At 33.0% G+C, this 24220-nt stretch overlaps 2 protein-coding genes across 4 annotated transcripts; both read left to right on the top strand.

The window, feature by feature from the left end:
• Positions 1-3108: 3108 nt before the first annotated feature.
• LOC111714063 (uncharacterized) lies at positions 3109-7139 on the top strand. Its single transcript, XM_023489077.1, has 6 exons — positions 3109-3202; positions 3381-3621; positions 3800-4157; positions 4530-5124; positions 5421-5520; positions 6887-7139. The coding sequence occupies exons 2-6, from the start codon at positions 3392-3394 to the stop codon at positions 7137-7139; spliced, it is 1536 nt and encodes a 511-aa protein (XP_023344845.1). The 5' UTR covers positions 3109-3202; positions 3381-3391.
• A 13364-nt stretch (positions 7140-20503) lies between these two features.
• LOC111714062 (glycine-rich cell wall structural protein 1.8) lies at positions 20504-22910 on the top strand. 3 transcript variants are annotated; one of them, XM_023489075.1, is made up of 3 exons: positions 20504-20607; positions 21192-21903; positions 21994-22910. In XM_023489075.1, the coding sequence occupies exons 1-3, from the start codon at positions 20557-20559 to the stop codon at positions 22476-22478; spliced, it is 1248 nt and encodes a 415-aa protein (XP_023344843.1). In that variant the 5' UTR covers positions 20504-20556; the 3' UTR covers positions 22479-22910. The 3 variants fall into 3 exon arrangements, with proteins under 3 accessions (XP_023344843.1, XP_023344842.1, XP_023344841.1); XM_023489074.1 differs by having other exon boundaries at positions 21192-21963; XM_023489073.1 differs by having other exon boundaries at positions 21192-22910.
• The last annotated feature ends 1310 nt before the right edge of the window (positions 22911-24220 follow it).

The raw sequence follows: 24220 nt of genomic DNA, 5'->3' as shown, positions 1-24220 counted from the left end.
ATTTTGAAGAGAGAAAAATTTCAAAGAATAAAAGGTATAATTTCACACCTGTGCTGCATACATTACCAGATTTATTCTGTGTTTTGACAGATAGACAGATAGACATATAGATAGATAGATAGACAGATAGACATATAGATAGATAGACAGATAGACAGATAGACAGATAGACAGATAGACAGATAGATAGATAGACAGATAGACAGATAGTCAGATAGACAGATAGACAGATAGACAGATAGACAGATAGTCAGATAGACAGATAGACAGATAGTCAGTTAAACAGATAGACAGATAGACAGATAGACAGATAGACAGATAGACAGATAGATAGATAGACAGATAGACAGATAGACAGATAGACAGATAGACAGATAGACAGATAGAAAGATAGACAGATAGACAGATAGACAGATAGACAGATAGACAGATAGACAGATAGAAAGATGGAAATATAGAAAGATTTAAGATAGAAAGATGGAAAGATGGAAAGATAGAAAGATAGAAAGATTGAAAGATAGAAAGATAGAAAGATAGAAAGATGGAAGGATAGAAAGATAGAAAGATAGAAATCTAGAAAGATAGAAAGATAGGAAGATAGAAAGATGGAAGGATAGAAAGATAGAAAGATAGAAAGATAGAAAGATGGAAGGATAGAAAGATTGAAAGATAGAAAGATAGAAAGATAGAAAGATAGAAAGATGGAAGGATATAAAGATAGAAAGATAGAAAGATGGAAGGATAGAAAGATAGAAAGATAGAAAGATAGAAAGATAGAAAGATGGAAGGATAGAAAGATAGAAAGATAGAAAGATGAAAGGATAGAAAGATAGAAAGATAGAAAGATAAAAATATAAAATCTGCTAGAGTCCTGTCGGCAAAATGAATACCAAGCAATAACATGCAACAGCTTTTCTTACCGGGATGATGCAGTTTTAACTTTTTTAAACTAGTGTTCAAAAATGTAATGTGACTTAATATAATAGGTTTATTCAAATGGGAACAATAACAAATTTGCATTTTAGTGTTGAAAATATCTAAGTTGCAACCTGCCAATAACACACAACAGAAGGGGTTTTTATAATGTTTTTAAAGTGTTTTACGCGTCTATTTATCTATTTATCTATCTAGCAAATAAATGTATATATAACATATCTGTTTCAATGTTTATCTTAACAATGCATTAAAGCAGTTTGTAAATTAGGCATTATGCAGCAGTGTTTACTGTCTATACCTTATTCATACAAATATAAACGTAAAATTGTAGAAATATCAAGATATATAATGTATCTGTAATCTACGTATATAAAAAAGTGTGATCAGCGGAGTCTGGTGCAAAATTGTACTTTTATTGTGCAACTCTCTGGTATGGTATTTTTTCAATATTTTTTGGATTTTTTTTTAATTGCGCGAAACTTTTTTTTCTCTCAAAATCAAAAGTTTAGAAAAGCAAAAATGTGTATACATTTTTTAATTCAAGTGAAAAATTTTTATAGAAATTGAATAACAGAATCACAAAAAATGTGCAAAATTTTAAGAAGAAAATTTGCCATTTTTAGTTTGGTATAATTTTTAGGGAAAAGTTGTTTCTCAATGGCTCCTCAGTGTTTAACAAAACAGTGTAAATTTATAACTTTAGAATATACTAAGAAGAAAGGAAACCCATTAGAAAACAACTTTTAAATTTAAATTTTAAAAATTTAAATTTGAAAGAACCTGTCAAATCTTTCGTTGGGATGTTTAGAAAGATGAAAATTTCCCTGTATGATAATTGAAGGACTGCAGTATGGTTTTGGTGAATTATATTGGCGTACAAAGCCTAGGGGTGTCAGAAATGATTTTTTTTGCATTTTTAAAAAAACTTCTATAAAACTTTTAAAGTTTAATTTTTGATAAAACTTTTTGTTCTGGATGATTGCAAATATTTTTAACTCAAACTCTTAACTAAATGAATATAGAAAAAATATGCCAGTTTAAGAAAGTTTTAGATAGATATTTGTAATCATCCAGAACAAAAAGTTTTATCAAAAATTAAACTTTTTTAGGTTTATTGGACGTTTTCAAAAAAATGCAAAAAAAATCATTTCTGACACCCCTAGGCTTAGTACATTAATATAATTCACCAAAACCATATTGCAGTCCTTCAATTATCATTCAGGGAAATTTTCATCTTTCTAAACATCCCAACGAAAGATTTGACAGGTTCTTTAAATATGAAGATTCGAAGCCCGGGACAATTAGTACGTTTGTCCTAAATTATTGTTTTAAATAATACATTAAATGATCTGACAAAGATATAGAAAAAGGTAGAGTACCATGAATTGATTCCAGGAACTGAATAAATTCCGTACAGTCGTCTCTGAAGTCTCCTTCTTTGAATTTAAATCCAGGTCGTCATTACTGTCTCATCTTTTGTGGGTAACCCTGTATTTACAATTGTACATTACACCTGGATTAAGAATTTTATAATAAAATATTGTTTTCTATAGATTTTTGGAATTTTGACATTTTTTGTTTTTAAATGTCAGCTTGCTCAGGGGAGGAGGAACAATGAGGAAGATATTGTTTTTAATCTTGAACCGTGTTACTTTGAATTCTGTAAATTTCCTTCTTTGTCTCTGCTTCAACTTTTTTTTCTGAAGCAAATCTGTAATTGCAAATTATCAATCTTCAAATAGAAAAACAAAAATTTCTGTGTAGTAGTAGCCAGGGTACTGCGCGTTGCGAGTATTGGATGCAAAAATAATAAGAAGAGTAAAATAAGTAGTATTTCCGTGAAAAAGCTAGAAAAATAGAGGCTAGAGCTCAGAGGCCGCTTCCTCCCATTATTCAGCGGACAATAGCCTTGAGGCCGCAACCGTCGGTACGCGTCATGCACCGAAGCTGCAGGCGGGCCAGGCCGTCAGGGCAGTGTGCCAGAACATGCGGGTTGGGTCTGAAAAGGACTCTGAACGGGCGGTATTGTAGGCGTGTTTATTATCTGCCGGAGAGAGAGAGAGACGGAATTGTCTCCGATGAACAGAGAGAGAGAGAGAGAGAATGATAGATAGATAGAGAGAGAATGGGAGCCCCCAACCGAAGCAAAGCAAGAATAGAATAGAACAGTTGTGTTTCATCAAGAGAAGAGGAAGGAAGTGTAGTAAATGCGAGTTTAAAACTAGTGACACTAGTTTCGTTCAAATACATATCTTTGCAGAGAAAGGTATTTAGAAAATTTAGCTAAAAACAAATTAAATCTAATAATCAATTTTTTCAGATCAAAGTTTTTTTCATTTTAATTTATATATGCCAACATTTTTAATAAATAAGTGTATTCAGAAATAAGTACATTTTCTATTCTAATTTTAAACGAATTTGAATCTTATAAATTTCTTGTTCAGGAAAAAGCGCAATGGCGTCAAAACGAAAATCGCATCCGATCAAAATCGCGAGCGATGATTTCTTGTACTCAGTGCCTGACGCTCAAGAGCTCGAACCAAATCGCGATTATTTGCCGAGTTTAAACCCAGGCTCGTTAAATGGTGTATTTGAGAACTTGGAGGAGAAAATTGTTGTAAAAAGAATGGAAATGATGAAAAAAGAAGAAGAAATTGCTGATCATGAAGGAAAAAGTTCTGAGAGGTATTTTTTAAAATTTTTTTTTGCAAATTTAGAATTTATTGTTCAGCTACTTAATCCAATTACAGAAGTAAAGAAAGGAATTGAGTCTTTGCCACAAACTAAAAGTTTGAGGCAAAGACTCAAATCCTTTACAAAAATGTATATAATAAACATTGTTTAATAATTTATACTATTTCAGCGGGTTGGATGAGAATGAGAGGATGCGTGGGATGATTTACAGTATTTATAATTTCATCATAAACCAGCATAAAATGAAGGGGGCATCTGCACTTCAGCCCCCCTTTACACCAGGGTTCAATATCAACCCGGGATTAACTGGTCTAAATTTCAACCCGGAGTATATCTCTAAAACTGACCCAACCTCTCCTTTCTTTCCCTTGAAACGGGATCATTCCGCCCTTTTCGACCAACCTGTGAGATTCGACGGCCGATCAGCTAGTGAATTTAAAAAAGACGATTTTCGGCACATGGACGAATCGTCCCGGGATGAGGATAGATCTGGTCAAAGTAGTCCTGCAGCATATTCGGAACTAAAGGTCAGCTAAATTCATTTTACTTTTTAACAATATTCGTGAATTTTTCGGGTTCTCTAGCATTTTCTGCATTTTTTGTAAAAATAATTAGAAATAAAAAATGATAATAAAAAATAGGGATTTAAAAAAAGATATCCATTGTTACATTTTTTTCGGAAATATCTTTATTTAAAACTTATAAAAATCTTTTTTTTTAAATTTTTGTTTTACTATTTAACACTTTAAACTATAAACCAATCCTAATATCCGTAGATTTGTATTTAAAAATAGTAAGGTTTTGAAAACAAAATGGTATTTTAGTAGACAGAGCTTAAGAAGATTCGGTCCAACCAGCCATTTGAAACGATCTTTGATTAAATATATTTTTTATTTTAGGGAACCCCTGAGCCGCTAAACCTATCTGATGAATCTCCGCTAGAACTAGAAGAGTCAGCTCCTCTTCTCCTAGACAAGAGTTTAGATGATACTCCGCTAAATCGGAGTTTAGAAGATACTCCTCTAAACCTTTCAAAATCTAAACCTGAACCCTCCTCTTCCTTCTCCTCCTTCTCATCCTTCCAGAGATTTCAAGAATTTCAGAGATCTTCCACCCTTCCTCCCCCTTCCCCACACCTTCTACCCCTCCCCTTCCCGACCTCCTTTCAAAAATCTATGATGAGAAATTTATATCCTTCCCCATACCTTGACTACTACAGTCAAATAGGATTCCTTCCCCAACCACCTTCCTTCTCCTCTCCTCCCTTCACCACCTCCTACCCTTCACCGACCCTCTCCTCTAGCCCGGAAGAAAGACGAAACGACGATGAAGGGACGAAATCCGGGACGAAGGTGGTTCGCGAGCGACGCGAGACGGACAGAAACCACATCAAGCGACCAATGAACGCGTTCATGATCTGGGCAAAGGATGAACGTAAGAAGATATTGAAGACCTGTCCTGACATGCACAATTCCAATATTTCAAAAATACTAGGTAAAAACAAAATTATGATGCTAAAGGGACTTACCACGATATTTCAAGTAAAAAGTTTTTAAGAATCGGGCACGTAATGTAACTTTTGAAACGGAAATCAAAATTTCTATTTAAGACCCTGGATGTTTCTACCTTAAATTGTCTAATTACTTACTTTCTGAATGGCCAATTATTATAGTCAATCTATGTTAGAACAGAATGAATTTCAACACTTCCATGAGAAATTAGTTTGACTACTTGGTGAAATTATAAACATTGCAAAACGAGTGAACTGTACTGTAAACTAAATATTACAGGATCGAGATGGAAAGGAATGTCTACAACAGAAAAGCAGTTCTACTATGAGAAGCAGGCTGAACTAAGTAAACTGCATATGGAGAAATATCCTGACTATAGGTAGGCTAAACCAGGAAATATACATTCATACAGATTTTTTCGATATTTACTGCCACAACACAAGTTTGAGAATATTACTGGCGTTTCTTAAAACTTTGGTACACAGACTAGATATACACAGACTGCTCATGAGCTCTCACTGGATAGGCTAAGCAGGTCTATAGTTATCCCAGCACGACATGCTACATTTCCAAGGAAGGTTTTTGACTGTCATTTAACGGCCATTTGTTTAATAATTTTATAACTTTTAATATAAAACATAAAATTTACAAATTTAGTCTTTTTTAATATTTTGTATTTCGTATACAAAGGATAATCTTTAAATATCCCAGACAGTGCAGTTTACAGTTTTGGCGTTCCTAGAGTATAGATCCTTGAGCTAGATTACACGAGTATTGAGGGGAGGGCAGGTTATGTAAACTATACTCACCCGTTTTTAATGTTTAAAACCTATTCTAGAATCTAACAGATTGTCTTTGTTTTCTTTATCTTATTTCTTTTATCAAGAACTATTAAATGTTTCAATGTCCAGAGAACTGAAATAGTTATGGCATAAAGAATGTTTTAACGTTATACAAATCAAAAATTATAGATAAGGAAAATTATAAGAATTAATGGAAAAAGAAGGAATCAATCAATGATAGAATGGAAGAAAGAATGAATGTACAAATGAATTAATTAATTAATGATGGAAAAGAGGAAAGGACGAATGGATGAATATAAATAAAAGGACAGTATGTATGAAAGGATGAAAGAAAGGAGGAAAGAAGAAATAAATGAATGAATGAGTGAATGAGTAAATTAAATCAGATCCTTCCAAAGAATCCTTTTATCGGATAAAGTATTACAGGGTACGGGTACTGGGTACAGGGTACGGGGTACGGGGTTTATTAGATAAATTGGTTTGTGATGATTGCAGGAAGGAAGAGAACAGTTTTATATTGAAAAAAAGTTAATTATGAAAGAAAAAAATATAATTGGGGGAAAATGTCAGAAAGATGGGTTTTGGAGACAGCCCAGAGGAATAAAATTATTGAAAGTAACTTATTCAAAGATCTAAATTCCTTTCCATTTTATTTTCCTTTTCATTAACAGTTAAAAAAAACTTGTTTTAACTGTTTCAGAGAAGAGATGCAAACAAATACCTTGTTAGACAAAACTCTTTTAATTTCTTCGTATAGTATCCATCTATCCATCTACAATCATCTATGCATATAAAAAATCTATGGTTTCCAGGAAGTTTTCAGGCCCCAACAGGTGCTGAAGCCCCCCCCCCCCCTTCTAGAAAGAAAAACAATAATCCCGTGAATAAATTCCTGTTTACGCCCCTAAATTGTTTAATATCTATATTTATCTATCTATCTAGGTACCGACCCCGGCCTAAGAGAACCTGTATCGTGGACGGGAAGAAGCTAAAGATCTCGGAGTACAAGGCCCTCATGAAGACAAGAAGGGAGGAGATGAAGAGCTTCTGGGGGGAGGAGAAGGGGAGGGAGGAGAGGGGTATATGGGGGGAGGAGAAGGGGAGGGAGGAGAAAGGTATATGGGGGGAGGATAATGAGGAGAAGCGAATGTGGGAGGAAGAAAGGGGAAATGATTATCATATGATGGATAATTAAATAACTATACTTCTGTTGAATTCTTTATAGATTATTTATTGAAAATAATCACATGTGATTATATTTCGACTCTAGTTTGAAAACAAGGTTTAGGAAAATTATCAAATTTGTGGTGAAAACAAACTGTTTTCTCTCTAGGTGTTAAATATTGTTAGTTTCATCCTATACAGTAAACATACAAATCATGTTATAAAGGGACTATTACTGGATTAAATGTGAAAAAGTATTGAAGAAGATACAAAGGAATTGATTACTTCCCTTAAAATCTAATTTTCTAATTCCTATATATCTTTGCAACCGAATGATGTAAATCTTTAATGTTTTAAACTACAATTATTTGAATTTGTAGTTTAAAATGTCACGTCATCAAGTTTAAAAAATATAGGGATTAGAAAATTAGAATTTGTGGCGAGTGTTCAATTTCTTTTTCAAAATCCATTTTTAAAAATTTATGTTATTCACTAATCTGGTTTATGTGAAAGTTTTAAAACAAATCTTTTATTTTTATTTTTGTTTGCCGGCGCGAACAACCCTGGGCACACAATTGCATTTTTTATTCTCTACTTTTTGTCAACTATAATATTGAACATATCAGTTTTTAAACCACGGTTAAAATTCATTCAGTTTCCTGTTTTCGTTTAATAGTACATTGCTTGATTAAACAATTTTACATCCTTTTCCCCGTACATTTTTATATTCTAAATAGTCTATTAAAGGCAAAAAAGGATCTCATAGCTTTAATGTTTGAAAAAAATTTATGAAGGGATGTAAACCCCTCACCACACTGTCTCCATGATGACCAAAGAAATTGTGATTATTATTATTATTATTATTATTACTGTATTTATTTGCTTAAAATGAATGTTCCCTGTTTATGTTGTAAATAAATATAATTTGGTTCCAGACAGGGCAGTTAAGGGCAGTTCAGGGCAGTTCAGGCCAGTTCAGGGCAGTTCAGGCCAGTTCAGGGCAGTTCAGGACAGTTCAGGACAGTTCAGGCCAGTTCTGGGCAGTTCAGGGTAATTTGGGCAGTTTTTGCGGAATTACCAATGACTTAATAACTACAGTGTTAATTAGAAAACAATGGAAGAGGAAGACGACGATACTGCAATACTTAAATGTATTTATTGTTGTTACAAAGCAAATAGTTTTACTAGACACGAATTAAATCACTGGTCTGTTTAAATCACATTGTACAATTGCTGTGTCTCATTCTCATTCAACATTTTAAAGTTATAATTTGATTCCATAAGTGGTCTTCATATTTCAGAGTTTTCTGGTTATCGGTGTACATAATCAGTTATCTTGCTGTAGGAATCCACGAATGATTTCTCTATTAGCCGCGGATGTTGTCAGTTCTCAGTTGTCTTTTTTAACGAATGCCTTTACTGAAGAAACTATTTAAAGAAAATAGTCATTTTATGTTTATTCTGAATTCTTTTGCCCACGCCAAACTAACCAGGGCTAAGTAATAAACTGATGATTTATCAGAAATTATTCGGAACTGGTGAAAATTGGCTAGAAAATGAAGGTTTATTTATCACTGCACACAAACCAAGAGGTCTAATTCAATTGGCATTACTATTACGACTTTGTGACGGCGTTGCTCCCCTAGATCTGATTTTACCAAGTGTACGAAAAGCAAGTTAATTCAGTTAAAATATATTATAAACTAAAAACAGTTTGTTCTTCTGAATAGCTCTTCAATCAGAGAAGTAATGATAAAAAACATAAAGATTTCAATTTCACGTGCATTTTACTTTAGTTTGACGTGCTATAGAAAAAAAATCTGAATCCCGGGGCATTCGTCCACAAGGAGTTTGTTTACGTTCGGTAACTAAAATTATTTGGTTTGGAAAAATTTTTAAGATACGTACTATCAGTCGGGCCAGTACATGAAGATTTCGTTGTACCGGTCCGAATTTCTATCTATCTATCTTCAAATCATTATATTGCCATTTTGGCCCTAAGTGCGTCTTTGCCGAAAGTTGTAGGAAGTGAGTTTAAGATAAAATGGATATTTACAATTTTAGCCTAGAACGTTGTTTTGGCTTTGTCAAGAAAAAAATAATTTTAGCAACGAAGAAAAATTCCAAGAAACCCCAAAGGAGTTGAGTCTTAGTCACAAACTCTGCTTTTCTAATTCTTATATCTGAGCATCTAAATGTCATAGATCTCAGATATTTCAAACTGTGAATTCTATAAGATCAGATAATTCATATTTGAAATATCAAACATCAGGTTGCAAAGATATAAGAATAAGCAAATTTGAGTTTGTGTCAAAAACTCAATTCCTTTATTATTTTTTTACTGGAGCAAACTTAAATCAAAACTGAAGCTTAGTACAATAGTACATCTTCAATAAATATATATATATATATATGTATGTATATAAATTCTGTTAAATTGGTTAGCTACATTGATAGATAGATAAAAACAATGTTCAAGTTCAATTTCAAATTTCAATAAATATCTATTTTTCTGAAACAATAATAATTTCATCGGATCGTTAATGTCAAGCATATATCAAGAAATATATAGAAATAGTTTAGATAATACTAAATAAAGATGAAATAGAAAAACTATAATGAGAACACTGCATTTTATGTCAACTATTTAAATTTAATTGTATTTGCACATTAATAAAACAAAAGATGTATAAAAACTTGATCGTTACAAAGTCGTATATTAAATATAAAAAACCTTTTTGTAAAAATCTGTGCTAAAAGATTGTGTGAAACTATAGCTTTTGACCGACAATTTTATATATGTTTAATTTGAGCAGATTTTCATTTTAAACAATCTAAAAAAAGTCATAAAGATTTAAAATGTTAAAATACTTTTGATTTTTTAGCTTTTGGGATTTTTTTTCAATCTTTTTAAATGAAAACAAACTCTTTCAGAGGTATCTATCTATCTATCTATCTATCTATCTATCTATCTATCTATCTATCTATCTATCTATCTATCTATCTATCTATCTATCTATTCCCGGATCTCTGGAACATTGCGGAGCGAACTATTGTTACCTTCTCCTGTGGGAGGGAGAGATTGCGGACTTATCCTGTATACAGGATAATGGAGGAAGTCTGGTTCCGCCCGGATCTCTGGAACATTGCGGAGCGAACTATTGTTACCTTCTCCTGTGGGAGGGAGAGATTGCGGACTTATCCTGTATACAGGATAATTGAAGGAAGTCTGGTTCCGCCCGGATCTCTGGAACTTTGTGGAGCGCGGAGCTAGGTGTAAGCAGTGTCTTCCGTGGTTGGTTCCGTATCTGAATCATCATCATAACAGAGATGCGGTGTTTTCAACAACTGTTTCTAATTTCAAAAAAGAACAATTAATTTAAGAAATATAAGATTTTTTCCCATTTATTTTTCAAAAGACCGGGAAAACTAGAATAGAAACTTTATATGTATATATATATAAATGAGTTGGGTAGCAGTCAATAGAGCCAATCTGTGTGAACAGGACATAGAGAAGGTCGTATTTTGCAACATTACTGATACGACTTTGCTACCTCGTAGCTCCTCTAGTTTTGATTTTATGCCCAAATCATCTGGTTTTTAACATAAATTAAAAATATGTTTCTTCTTAGCATTCGTTTTCAATTCGAGGATTTATCATTGAAAACATTAAAATCGACATTATTTAGACGTGGACGGGATATAAGGAAGAATTAATGTAACCACGTTGTAATCTCGTTTTATCAGCATAAGTGAGAGAAGTAAACATGTTTGTTGGAATAAGACAATCTTTTATCAATAGATTTTCAGAAAAAAGAACTTATCTTTGAAAACCTGCAAGATTGCAAACTTGTGTTCAGCAGCCTTTAAGGAACTGTGTAAACCCGATTTATTAGCTGTATATATATTTTTCAAACCTTCACTGTTCATCGAGGACAGAGAACTCTCTCTGTATATCTCTCAAAAAACGTTTGAATTCCCGTAAAACCGGTGTATTGCATGGGGACAACTCTTTACATGGGGCGGACTTTTAACCATTTCAACACAATGTTAGACATAAAAAGCTATGCTAAGACATTACAAATTATTAGTTGACATATATTAAATACGCTTTTAGTTCTTAAATGTGTTTAAAGGGTGTAAAGGCAAAAAAGGTTATTTCCTCTCAAATGTCGTCTTCCTTTCAAATCATCAAACAATTAATATTTACTGGAGACATAGATAATTTTTAATGTGTTTTCCAATCAAAATACATAAATGAATATCAGAAGATGTCTTAACTTTGCTTTTCATATCTAACAGTGTGTTGAAATAGTTAAAACTTTCAGGGGAGTCCGTCCCATGCAGATGCAGGAGTCCTCTCCATGCATGACACCGGAGTGTACGGTAGTGTTAGTGATAAAATGTGAGGCCTCAATCTAACTTAAAAGTACATTTTGACCTTCGAAAAGTCATTAATTTTTGGAGGACAACAGTTGGAACACCTGGACTGAAAAAGGATACCAATACTAGATTCAGAACACCAAGAAACCTATGATTTGATACCTCACATTGCCTACTTTTATTGACTTTATATTTTGACCGGAGGACAAAATTAGAAAAAAGGTATGATATGATTTTTTTTGGGGGGTGGGAAATACTCCTTAGGTATGTGCATTATGAAATATATTGACAGATTAGGGTGACATTATTTTTAAACATATCCGCAGTTTTGTGGGAAACTGTGTTCCTTTTGATTAATTCAATTAGCCAATCAGAGAAAAACGTACATTTAGCGTTAAACATCTTGTAGTATTGAAATCAGTCTGTGCCAAGAGTTACATGATCAGAATTCATGAATAGGTCTCTTCAATTGAATTAATTACGCCCGACTATCTTAAACCTGTCTGCGGCCGCTGCGCTTGGTTCGGTAACACGGTAAGCTAGAGCTCTGTCCCGTAGCACGGTAAACTAGAGGTCCTGGTTTCCATTCAAGCGAGCCTTAACTTTAGAACCCATTATTACTCATTAAATGTATATTATTTGTATTTGCCATCAGATACTTTTTTGTCGAGATATGTATTCTAAATATTAAAGTATAAAAAGGTTTTGTCGAGATATGTATTCTAAATATTAAAGTATAAAAAGTCCGTGACATTCTTTTTGACAGATTTCGAATGAAAGAGCAAAATAACAATGAAAAAAGGTTAATGCATACAGGATGTACTGTACTGTAGTTAGTTGTACTGTACGTGGTAGGCTGTCCTTTCCTAGCCACGTAGATTCCGGGAAAGATGTTCTATACTTGACCCCANTAAGAATGCATGAATGACGGATGGGCGTGTATACAGGGCTACAGGTATGCTTTGACCTGACGGCAGGACCAATGGGAAACCGTCTTATCTCTAGTCAACCAATCAGAAGACCGCATTGGGTCACGTGATCAGCCTGGGACTGGACAACTTACAGTGTTCGCACATTGATAAGAGATCTCTTCGTTGATGGACAATTGTAGACAGATAGATAAAAGAATAAGTAGACAGATAGACAATTTAGACAGACATCAGATAAATAAATAAATAGATAGACATAAAGACAGTCTCATACACATATAAATAAATAAGTACCTAAATATAGAAAATTGTACACAAATAGATAAATAAGTATCTATATAAATTGACAATTGTATGTAGATTATAAATTGATTTGTAAACTCCATGACATTTTTTTTCTGTGTTTTGTATTCCTTTCTAAAGACTGACTGTTTTTCAGTTTTATTCGGCATTTGGATTTAAATCGAGTTAGTGCAGTGTGCAGGGAGGAGGGGGGGTGATGTTTAAATCACAGATAAAACAAACTAAATTAGCTGTTCTCAAAATTACCAATCACAATAATAAAATTATAAAATAATAAATTATAAATCATTAAATAAATAATAAAATAATAAAATCATTGTTAATATATCTACAATTATCAAAAACTGTTGATGATTGAGGGCGTTTGAAAACGTTCCTACTCTTATGTTAAGAATAGAAGTACAGGGAAAATATTTTTAGCCAGTTCATTGGATTTGATAGAACTGATTATTTACCTCAAACTCTATTTTTCTATTCCACATATCTTTGCTATGATGGTTAATATTATTTGACTACTTGGTCTAGCAGAAAACAAGATTAGAAAATTAGAGTATAAAAAGAGATATTTCCTTTATTCATTTAATTTAATAATTATTTGAAACATTAAACAATAACATGCATTCATGGCCAACCAATCCTGTGCATGATATTTGCTATCTGTGATAAGCATAAGCAAATTGCTTTACTCTAGTATACCGAGTCAATTAGCTCTTGATCCAATCAGGGTTTAGCCATGTGTTTGGTGTCTATTCTGAACCATGAGAAATGAAGGTATAATCTATCCTTCTATCTAGCTCATTATCCAATTAGAGATGAATCCTTATATTGGCATGTCTTTTCCTGCTCATGTGCGTTTTCATTCCAATCTTTCAACTTTCTTAAAAATTTTGATTTCATTTAACAAATATGAAATAATTTAGCAAAATCATGCCTTTTCTGCGCTGCGCATACACGTATGAAAATCACACTTGATAAAAAAATCAAGATTGCATGCCTTTTCTGCGCTGCGCATACACGCATGAAAATCACACTTGATTAAAAAATCAAGATTGCATGCCTTTTCCCTGAGTCTGTGCGTTTTCATTCCAATCTTTCAACTTTCTAAAATTTTTGATTTCATTTAGACGCACGGTTTTAACAAATAAAAAGAAAACTTTTGAGAAAGATGAATCTTTGCCAAAAACCAAATAGAATAAAACTTATTGAGAGAGATGAATCTTTGCACATGAAAACACATAAGCGCACAGAAAAAATATGTGGTCCTGATTTTTATTTATCATGTGTCATTTTCATGCGTTTATGCGCGGCGCAGAGGCCCACGGTTTTAACAAATAAAAATAAAATTTTTTGCAGTTAAAAAAAAATTGTAATAAAAACGCACAAGCACACAGAAAAGACATGCATTCCTGATTTTTTTAACAAGTAAGTTTTTCATGCTTTTTTGCGCGCCGCAAAAAAAGCATGATTTTGCTAAATAAAATCATATTTATGAAATGAAATCAAAGTTTTTAAGAAAGCTGAAAGATTGGAATGAAAACGCACAGGCGCACTGAAAAAACATGCAGTCCTGAATTTTTTATCAAGTTTGATTTTCATGCGTGTATGCGCAGCGCAGAAACGCATGATTTAGCTAAATAATTTCATATTTGTTAAATGAAATCAAAGTTTTTAAGAAAGTTGAAAGATTAGAATGAAAACGCACAGGGAATTATATTTATGAAATGAAATCAAAAATCAGAAACTTTTTTTTATTGAGAATTGAATTTGTATTTGTTTTATTTGAATTTTGGAAGGCGCTAAGACGCACAGAAATAATGACATATAACCCCAATTTTGATTTTGGGGCTATTTACATCTACAGTGACGGAATTGGTTGAATTTTTTTGAGGAAACCCATGGATGAATAACTTGAGGGTAACAAAGGCTAAAATAATTTGATTTTTTTCTTCAAAAATCTTGTTTAAAAATAATGTTTTACCTTCGAAATTCTATTTTTTTTATTCCACGGAAAACTCCGGGTACTTCAGCTAGTAGCCTAGTATGTATATAAATCACTGAAATTTTTTGTTCTTACAAAATAGGAAAATATTTGAATTACGAACTTAACATTTACTTTAACAATTTTACTCTATTTATTTTACATACTCTAAGGAAAGGAGATTCATATGTTTAACAAAACTGTAAACAATGTTTATTATAGATACAGATACAGATACAGATACAGATACAGATACAGATACAGATACAGATACAGATACAGATATAGATACAGATACAGATACAGATACAGATACAGATACAGGTACAGATACAGATACAGATACAGATACAGATACAGATACAGATACAGACACAAATACAGATACACATATAGCTATAGATACAGATACAGATAGTGATACAGATACAGATAAATATACAGATACAGATATTGATCTATCTATCCATCCATCTATCTATTATCTATATATATATATATATATATATATCTATCTATCTATATATTTATCTATATATCCATCAATATACACATCTATCTATCCATCTATATATCCATCTATCCATCCATCTATCTATCCATTTATCTATCTATCCATCCATCTACCCATCTATCTATCTATCTATCTATCTATCTATCTATCTATCTATCTATCTATCTATCTATCTATCTATCTATCTATCTATCTATCTATCCATCTATCTATCTATATATTTATCTATCCATCTATCTATTCATCTATCCATCTATCTATCCATCTGCTGCTGACCTCTGTGTGGTAAAGGTATCGTGTAGAGACAAGTGTTAAAATGATCAAATTAAATAATTAAGTATTTAAAAAACGATTAGTATTATTATGAATATAGGTACAACTGGAAACAGGCAGAAATATAAATAGATTTAACACGAAAACTTGATATTACATATTGTACATATAACAAACTATTAATATGTTGACCTTATTGTCGCCAAATATATAAAAATGTTTTTAAAAATACAAAAACATAATTTATGGATTTGAACCGCTGCCGTGGTAGGCAGTTCAGTGACCTAGCTCAAATTCATTAAATTTGAACCCCGGAATTAGAAACTAAGTTTTATGAAAAATTCTAAAAATAAAATCATAAATCATTTTTGTTTATAAATATTCTTTTATCCGATCATACTTAAACGGTAATGTTCCTGCCATCTTTGTTCATAAGATTAATATCTTTATTCCCAAACGGGTTGGTTTCTAAATCATCTCTTTAATTTCCGGCTCAGGGCTGGATTTCAAGGCAATACCTCGTTTTAGGAACAGAGGACTCTTTTAGACAGGAAACATATTACATTGGACAGTTCCACATTTATTGAAAATATATTTCGGTCTGGGTTGACCCTCGTCAGTTCTAACGATATAATAACCATCAAAATCGATAAAAAAATTTTTAAAAATTTGTAAAAAATCACAAGAAGATAAACAAACAAAAAAGATTATTCAAAATAAAAATTTAGGGCTGTCAAATGGACATAAGGGAAACGAACTAAGATTATGAGATGGAAAAAAGATAATTTGCAAATATTCACTTTTAAAAAAATGTTTTAAGACAATTATTATTCCTTGAAATTGTTTCTGTCACAAAGATTAAAAACAAACTGTTTAGATGTCTGTGTATAGAGTGGTTGTGGGGGGTCGGTCTAATTAACGAACTTTTGCGTAAATCGGGGGAATACATAAACATTAAACAAGAGACTAATCTCGGATTTTAGAAAAAGTGTTGACTGTTATAATATCTTGTCTATTGACGAACCCCTTCAATTGTGAATGTATTATTTCTGGCTTTGTATGAGCTCCATCCAACTGGAAATATTATATTCATTCATGAACCCAGGGGTAAAGAGAGGGGTTGGGGATTTCGCCAAAAATGTGAAGTATTGTATAAGCTTGTTTTTTTACGTTTATTTTCTGAATTTCGTCAAAATTTTGCGATGATTGTTGAACCCTGTAAAATTGTGATTTTGAATTAAGCCTTTCAACAATCTCTCTTTCTCGCTCTACACGGTCAAATAGTTACAATAAAAATGTTTGAATTCTATACAAAAGCGCCTTTGTTGACGGAAGCTATCCTACTTCAACTTAAAGTTCTCTTCATTTCTTATTCATTTCTTTTTCGTTTCTCATTCATTTCTTATTCATTTCTTATTCATTTCTTATCCATTTCTTATTCATTTCTTATTCATTTCTTATTCATTTCTTATTCATTTCTTATTCATTTCTAATTCATTTCTTTTTCATTTCTTATTCATTTCTTATTCATTTCTTTTTCATTTCTTATTCATTTCTTATTCATTTCTTATTCATTTCTTATTCATTTCTTATTCATTTCTTATTCATTTCTTATTCATTTCTTATTCATTTCTTTTTCATTTCTTATTCATTTCTTATTCATTTCTTTTTCGTTTCTCATTCATTTCTCTTCATTGATCTTCTCTCTTCAATGATCTTCTCTCTCTGATTGATCTTCTCGCTCCATTGATAATCTTTCTGCATTGATCCTCTCTCTTCATTGATCTTCTCTATGAATTATCTTCTCTCTGCATTGATCAACTTTCTACATTAATCTTTAATCTGCATTGATCTTCTCTCTGTATTGATCCTATCTCTGCATTGATCTTCTCTCAAATTATCTTCTCTCTGCATTGATCAACTTTCTGCATTGATCTTCTCTCTGCATCGATCTTCTCTCTGAATTGATCTTCTATTTTCATTGATCTTCTATTTTCATTGATCTTCTATCTTCTTTGATCTTCTCTCTAAAGGAATTGAGTCTTTGCCACAAACTCTGATTTTCCAATCACTATATCTTTTCAATCCAATGTCGCAGACCATAGATATTTCAAACTATGAACTCTAATAATCCAAGTGTGAAATATCAAAGATTTGCACCATTATTTTGCAAAGATATAAGGTTTAGAAAATTTGAGTATGAAGCAAAGACTCAATTCCTTTATCTCCTTTCTGCATTGATCATCTTTCTGCATAGATTTTTTCTATGCATTGATCTTCTCTCTGCATTGAATAACTTGCTGCATTGATCTTCTCTCTGCATTGATCAGTGATCACCATTCTATATTGTGCATCATTTTTCAGTAATGATCTTCATGATTTTATTTTCAAAACTGCCAACGGTCTTATTTCAATATTGTTTCTTAGCTTATTATTTGTTTCTTTAGATATAAATCTTAACTTATTTATGTTATTTACCCTCTCAGCTTGTTTTGCTTTAATTTTTTATTTCAACTGATTTAGGTTTTTAAATATAAATGAAATGTTTTGTCCCGGGTTCAACTTTTTGTTCTTTGTTTAACAATTGAATTGAAGTTCTAGAAAATAAAACCACAAACTACCCCCTTCCCTCCTCCTTTAAATTTATTTTACAACGTTTCATTTTAAACTATTAACATTAGTATAAATAACAAAATTCTTCGCCTTTACCCTGCAAAACATCATTAAAAATAAGACTCTCAGAAACCTGTTTGCAAAGATTTACTCCATTTTGTTTTTATTTTTTAAAGTTGTCTAGCAGCCTTACACAGTATATCACTTGCCGTTTTACGATACTATCAATGATTATCGTTGAAAGAGACTGTTTGAGTACTTTCAAGATTTGTCAATATCAAGTATGATTTGGATAATGGATATTAATGTTTACAGTTTTGAAAACTGTTTATGATTTTAGGTACTTTCTCAAAGGATGTTTCCCAAGTGGAAACTTCCCAAGGGTAGAACAGGCCGAGCTCTGCGGCTAGGACAAAGGCTCAGCTACATTTTGCCTAGTCACAATTTGCCTAGTCACATTTTGCTTAGTCACATTTTGCCTAGTTCAAAGGACTCCAGACAGTAGGTGAAATTTGTTGTAGAAGCTTTTCATACCATGCCGAAAGCTGATTATATCCAAACCCTTGCATATGACCAGCAGAAGATAAATAATGATAAATAAAGATCACCTGTATTAATTCCTATGTATACTCCATGATTATGTAAAATGTATTTAAAAAATATATATATATATATCTGATGCATAACCATATTTTATCTTTTGTAGAGTGACAGGAATGTTAAAATTGCTGTGCAGAATACAATTCAATTCATTAATTTTAATTCATTAAAATTTATCTGGTTAAACTTTTAAAAAAATGTTTAATTCTTGACAAAATGTTTTTTTTATAAAAGATTATTGACTAGGCAAAAAACATGCTCTTGCGTTACCTAGGCAAAATGTTACTAGGCAAACTTGAACTAGGCAAAAAGTTACCTGGGCAAAATGTTACCTAGGCAAAAGTGAACTAGGCAAATTGTGACTAGGCAAAATGTAGCTGAGCCAGGACAAACTTTGGAAGTTGCCGCTTGAGAAAATTGCACATTTGGGAAGTTGCCACTTGGGAAAAATCCTTTGGGAAAGTACCTAACATCTTTATATTCAACTCGGGGTTCTCTACGAAAGTGATTTACACATTTCTACTGCACGAAAACATATAGGAATTGTCAGAAATAAACACTTTTAAGCATTGAAAAACGATGATACCTTCCACTTGAAGGGGGGTGGGGGTGGAAATGGTCAATTAGAATATCGTACTGTGTTACTACATAGTGTGTGCATGTATTGACACAGCTTTTTGGTTCAAGACCGGCGCGTGGAAAGCAACGAAATTAATCTTCAACATCATTTTAATACTCGCAAATATCCAATATTTTCACTATTTGACATTACGGGAACATGAGTCTTTAAATCAAGGAATATACAGGGAATAAGAATAACGGGAAAGGCAATGACGCTAATCTGGCATGATAGAGCCAGACGCAATGCTTTGCAGACGAGTTCGTTATCACACACGCACACTCTTTTGGTACATGACACACAACATGAATACAGTCAAGAAAGTTGCAGAACAATGTCGTCAATTATAATTAAACTTTAATAATGAATAGTTTATTGTAAACTTTAATCAAATTATATTCATTGCATGACAATTTGGCGTATAGTGTTGGCTTAAATATATAAATAATATACTACATGTATACTAAACTTATTTTTAAGTAAACAATTATCAAAAAACAAATGTACTATCCTAGACTGTACAAATGCCGAGATTCTTATGTACTGTATATACCTACAGAACACGCCTTCAATTCCTTATTAATTAAACACACTCTTTTGGTACAGACACAAATACATTACGTTTCCGCCCCGGCCCTAGGAATAGACCAGGATCAAGGAACTATATACAGGAACACCCAACGTAGATATACGCATATTATGTACTGTACACTGTGGGAGGAATGTAAACAAACCCCGTGCTCCCACGGAAGTTGAAGGGAAAGGACTACAGCTCTGATGTGATATTACAGTCCAACAAAAAACAAGTTATAAATATATCAAGTTAGAGCGAATACTTATGATTTTTGGCTTTCTGGTCAATATTGAAAATACAATAGAAATATATTCTTATTCCACCCCTTGGGCCCTTTCCCCTCAAAAAGGATGCGTTGCCCCTGAATTCTTTGTTTTGATCTCCTCCCACTGCAGTACACAGATTTTACGCAACAGATATGGCGGTTCCTGGTCTATATATTTCTTGACCAGGACAAACTAAGTGTACTGCAGTCTCTGGAAGAAATGTAAACAAACATAGTGAAGATCAGACTTCTTTATTTAATATTAATATTAAATAAAATATGCGTACTGCAAAAAAATTGTCATCAAGCAGTACGGTTGCAGTACAGATTATAAAACGGAACTTAGTTTAGACTTCAATCAGTTATTTGCATCTTTGAGGAGAACACAATCATTTTCATGTTCATCCTCTTCCTTTATCTAATCCTCAAGTTAACTGTTAGTACTCTGGTATGTGGTTTAACCATAGTTTAAAGAATTTTTTCCGAACTTTCCGAATTTTTTAATTACTCATAGACTGAGTAGAGGACGCACCGTAGCTTTTAAATAGTGCCGATTTTTCATCGTAAATCATTAAATCAAAAGAAAGTTGGAAGATTTCTCTGTTTTAAGGGTGGATTATCAAAAGCTTAATTAATATTAATCTTTTCTGGCAATTTTCTTTTAAACCTTCCATGGGGTTCAGTTACCATAACAAATTTGGGCCTGATCGGTTCAGCCGATTCGACGTTTTTTCCGGAATAACACCAATAAACAAACAGACGTTTTTGGTGACACCCTGTATGATGAAGATACTTATACAGAAAGAAAATTTAGATTAAAATCCGTTGAACAAGAGCATTTCGTTTCATTGTTGCAAACACTCTTTCTTGTAAGTTGAAATTTTAAATCTTCATATTTTCAAAATGGAGGGGGGGGGGGGTTCGGAATTACTTGTAGAACTGAATCTATGAATAAATGAATAATCGAGTGAATAAAGCAGAAATTATCTTCAAATTGAATTTGGAAAACATTTTAAAATTTTTTTTCTTCAGGGAAATGATAAATTTGATACCTTAAATGGCTATGGATATCTTGGCAACCAAGTCGGAGGCTATACATCCTATGGTAATCAAGGCGGAGGCTATGCATCCTATGGTAATCAAGGCGGAGGCTATGCATCCTATGGTAATCAAGGCGGAGACTATGCATCCTATGGTATTCAAGGCGGAGGCTATGCATCCTATGGTAATCAAGGCGGAGGCTATGCATCCTATGGTAATCAAGGCGGAGGCTATGCATCCTATGCTAATCAAGGCGGAGGCTATGCATCCTATGGTAATCAAGGCGGAGGCTATGCATACTCTGGAAACCAAGGCGGAGGCTATGCATCTTATGGAAACCAGGGCGGAGGCTTCACATCTTATGGAAACCAAGGCGGAGGCTATGCATCTCTTGGTAACCAAGATCTAGGATATACATTGCAAGGAAACCAAAATGGAGCCTGTGCATCTCATAGAAACCAAGGCGGAGGCTATGCATCGCATGGAAACCAAAATGGAGGCTATGTATATTATGGAAATCAAGGCGGAGGCTACGCATATTATGGAAACCAAGGTGGAGGATACGCATCTTGTGGAAACCAAGGGGGAGGATATGCATCCCATGGAAACCAAGGGGGAGGATATGCATCTCATGGAAACCAAGGCGGAGGATATGCATATCATGGACACCAAGGCGGAGGCTATGCATCTAATGGAAACCAAGGCGGAGGAGACGCATCTCATGGAAACCAAGGCGGAGGATATGCATATCATGGACACCAAGGCGGAGGCTATGCATCTAATGGAAACCAAGGCGGAGGCTATGCCAAACAGGAGTGCCCTGAGACTCCTGAAACCCAGATCAGCTATGGATCTTCTGGAAATCATGATGTTCATGGATCTTATAGAAACTATCATGGTTGGGGATCACCTGGGAGCTATGGACTCACTGGTTCCCAAGGAAAAGTTTCCAAACCTTGTACAGGTTTACAGATGGAAACCTTGGTGGAGAAGATTGTAGATCTCAGACAAATCAAGGAAGCTTTTGATCTTATCAAAATAACCAAGGCGTTAAACACTCTTGGAATCACGGATGCAGAAAGCCTGATTAAAATAAAAATGGATTTGGATAATCTTGGAGTTAAAAACAATGAGGACTTATCTAAAACTAAAGACGCACTGGAAAGCCTTGGTATTAAGAATATAGAAGATCTGACAAAGACTAAAGAAGCTCTTGATAATCTGGGGATCAGTGAGTCGCTTGATCTAATCAGATTAAAAAGAGAGATTTTATCATGAAATTATATGACCGGTGTAACTTGTAGTTTATAAACAAAGTACAAAAATATGTACACTAACCCTATCCCTCCCATCCTTCTCTAAAATAGCATTATTATCATGTATATTGTTGTAGTGGTTGAATCAGCTCCAGTTTAATTTTGAACAGTTTGATCAGACTTGTGTTGATTTCTTATAACTCAATTAAATTCAAAATAAAATTCGTTTTTAAGTGTCAGCACTTTTATTTCTTTGCGATGTTTGTGTATAAAGAACTATATTCTTGAAAATCTGTGAAAAAATCGCCATGAAAGCTGTTTTAAAAATTGGTTCTTTTTACAGGAACATTGGAGGAGAGAGACACAATTAATGCCGATTGGTTAATATTTTGATATGGTTCGTCCTGTTCCCACCGTAAATATAAATAATAAATAAATATAACAAAATGTTGAAGTTTTATTTTCCTTTCCTTTGTAGAAGAAGAACAGTTATCTCTAAAATCTTTATCAACAGCTCGAGATGTTTTTCACAATATTATTGATTTTCAAACAATTATTTGTTTTCTATCCATTGTATGAACAAAAAAGGTTGAAATAAATGAATTAAAGCCATGAAATTCTGTACTTGTTTGATTATTTTATTACATAAGAATAAATTAGAGGCGTAAGGAATTGGGTTGATCAATTAATGAAAAAATTAAAGAACCTGATTTTTTAGTTAAAGAGATTAAAATTTTAAATATTTAAAAAATTTGAGGGGAAAGAGTTTTGCAACTTAAATATGTATCAGTTCAAAGACTCAGTGTGTTTCAGAGGGTGTCTCACTAAACTATCATTTTAAAGATTCAGTGGGTCTCACTAAACTATCAGTTTAAAGATTCAGATGGTGTCTCACTAAACTATCAGTTTAAAGATTCAGATGGTGTCTCACTAAACTATCAGTTTAAAGATTCAGTGGGCCTCACTAAACTATCAGTTTAAAGATTCAGTGGGTCTCTAAACTATTAGTTTAAAGATTCAGAGGGTGTCTCACTAAACTATTAGTTTAAAGATTCAGTGGATCTCTAAACTATTAGTTTAAAGATTCAGTGGGTCTCACTAAACTATTAGTTTAAAGATTCAGTGGGTCTCACTAAACTATCAGTTTAAAGATTCTATTGGGTCTCACTAAACTATCGGTTTAAAGATTCAGTGGATCTCACTAAACCATTAGTTTAACGATTCAGTGGGTCTCACTAAACTATCAGTTTAAAGATTCAAAGGGTGTCTCGCTAAACTATTAGATTAAAGATTCAGTGGATCTCACTAAACTATTAGTTTAAAGATTCAGTTGGTCTCACTAAACTATCAGTTTAAAGATTCAGATGGTGTCTCACTAAACTATTAGTTTAAAGATTTCAGTGGGTCACACTAAACTCTCAGATTAAAGATTCTGTGGGTCTCACTAAACTATCATTTTAAAGATTCAGGGGGTCTCACTAAACTATTAGTTTAAAGATTCAGTGGGTCTCACTAAACTATTAGTTTAAAGATTCAGTGGGTCTCACTAAACTATCAGTTTAAAGATTCAGTGGGTCTCTATAGCTACCTCTCCGTGTGTATTGGCCTGAGTGTACAATTGGGATAGTTTACTAATAAAGGATATTAAAAGATTATGGCCTATTCATACAGTACACACATCAAATATGCAGTACGCTTTCGGAGTACAAGTGTATGGGGAGGTTTTGTATCTTGACTTTTACTCAGTTTTCTCAGAACAGTTTA

This window comes from Eurytemora carolleeae, unplaced genomic scaffold, assembly GCF_000591075.1.
Source record: "Eurytemora carolleeae unplaced genomic scaffold, Eaff_2.0 scaffold1500, whole genome shotgun sequence".
Taxonomy (NCBI): Eukaryota; Metazoa; Arthropoda; class Copepoda; order Calanoida; family Temoridae; genus Eurytemora; species Eurytemora carolleeae.
This window is presented reverse-complemented; position numbering and strand designations above follow the sequence as displayed.

What these genes read in the sequence shown, in the direction of transcription:
- LOC111714063 (XM_023489077.1), top strand. Translation starts at nt 3,392, where the DNA reads ATGGCGTCAAAACGAAAATCGCATCCGATCAAAATCGCGAGCGATGAT. An exon ending in CAGCATATTCGGAACTAAAG is followed by an intron (nt 4,158 to 4,529) that starts GTCAGCTAAATT and finishes TTTTTATTTTAG; the next exon opens with GGAACCCCTGAGCCGCTAAA. An exon ending in GAGAAATATCCTGACTATAG is followed by an intron (nt 5,521 to 6,886) that starts GTAGGCTAAACC and finishes CTATCTATCTAG; the next exon opens with GTACCGACCCCGGCCTAAGA.
- LOC111714062 (XM_023489073.1), top strand. Translation starts at nt 20,557, where the DNA reads ATGTTCATCCTCTTCCTTTATCTAATCCTCAAGTTAACTGTTAGTACT. An exon ending in AGTTAACTGTTAGTACTCTG is followed by an intron (nt 20,608 to 21,191) that starts GTATGTGGTTTA and finishes TTTTTTCTTCAG; the next exon opens with GGAAATGATAAATTTGATAC.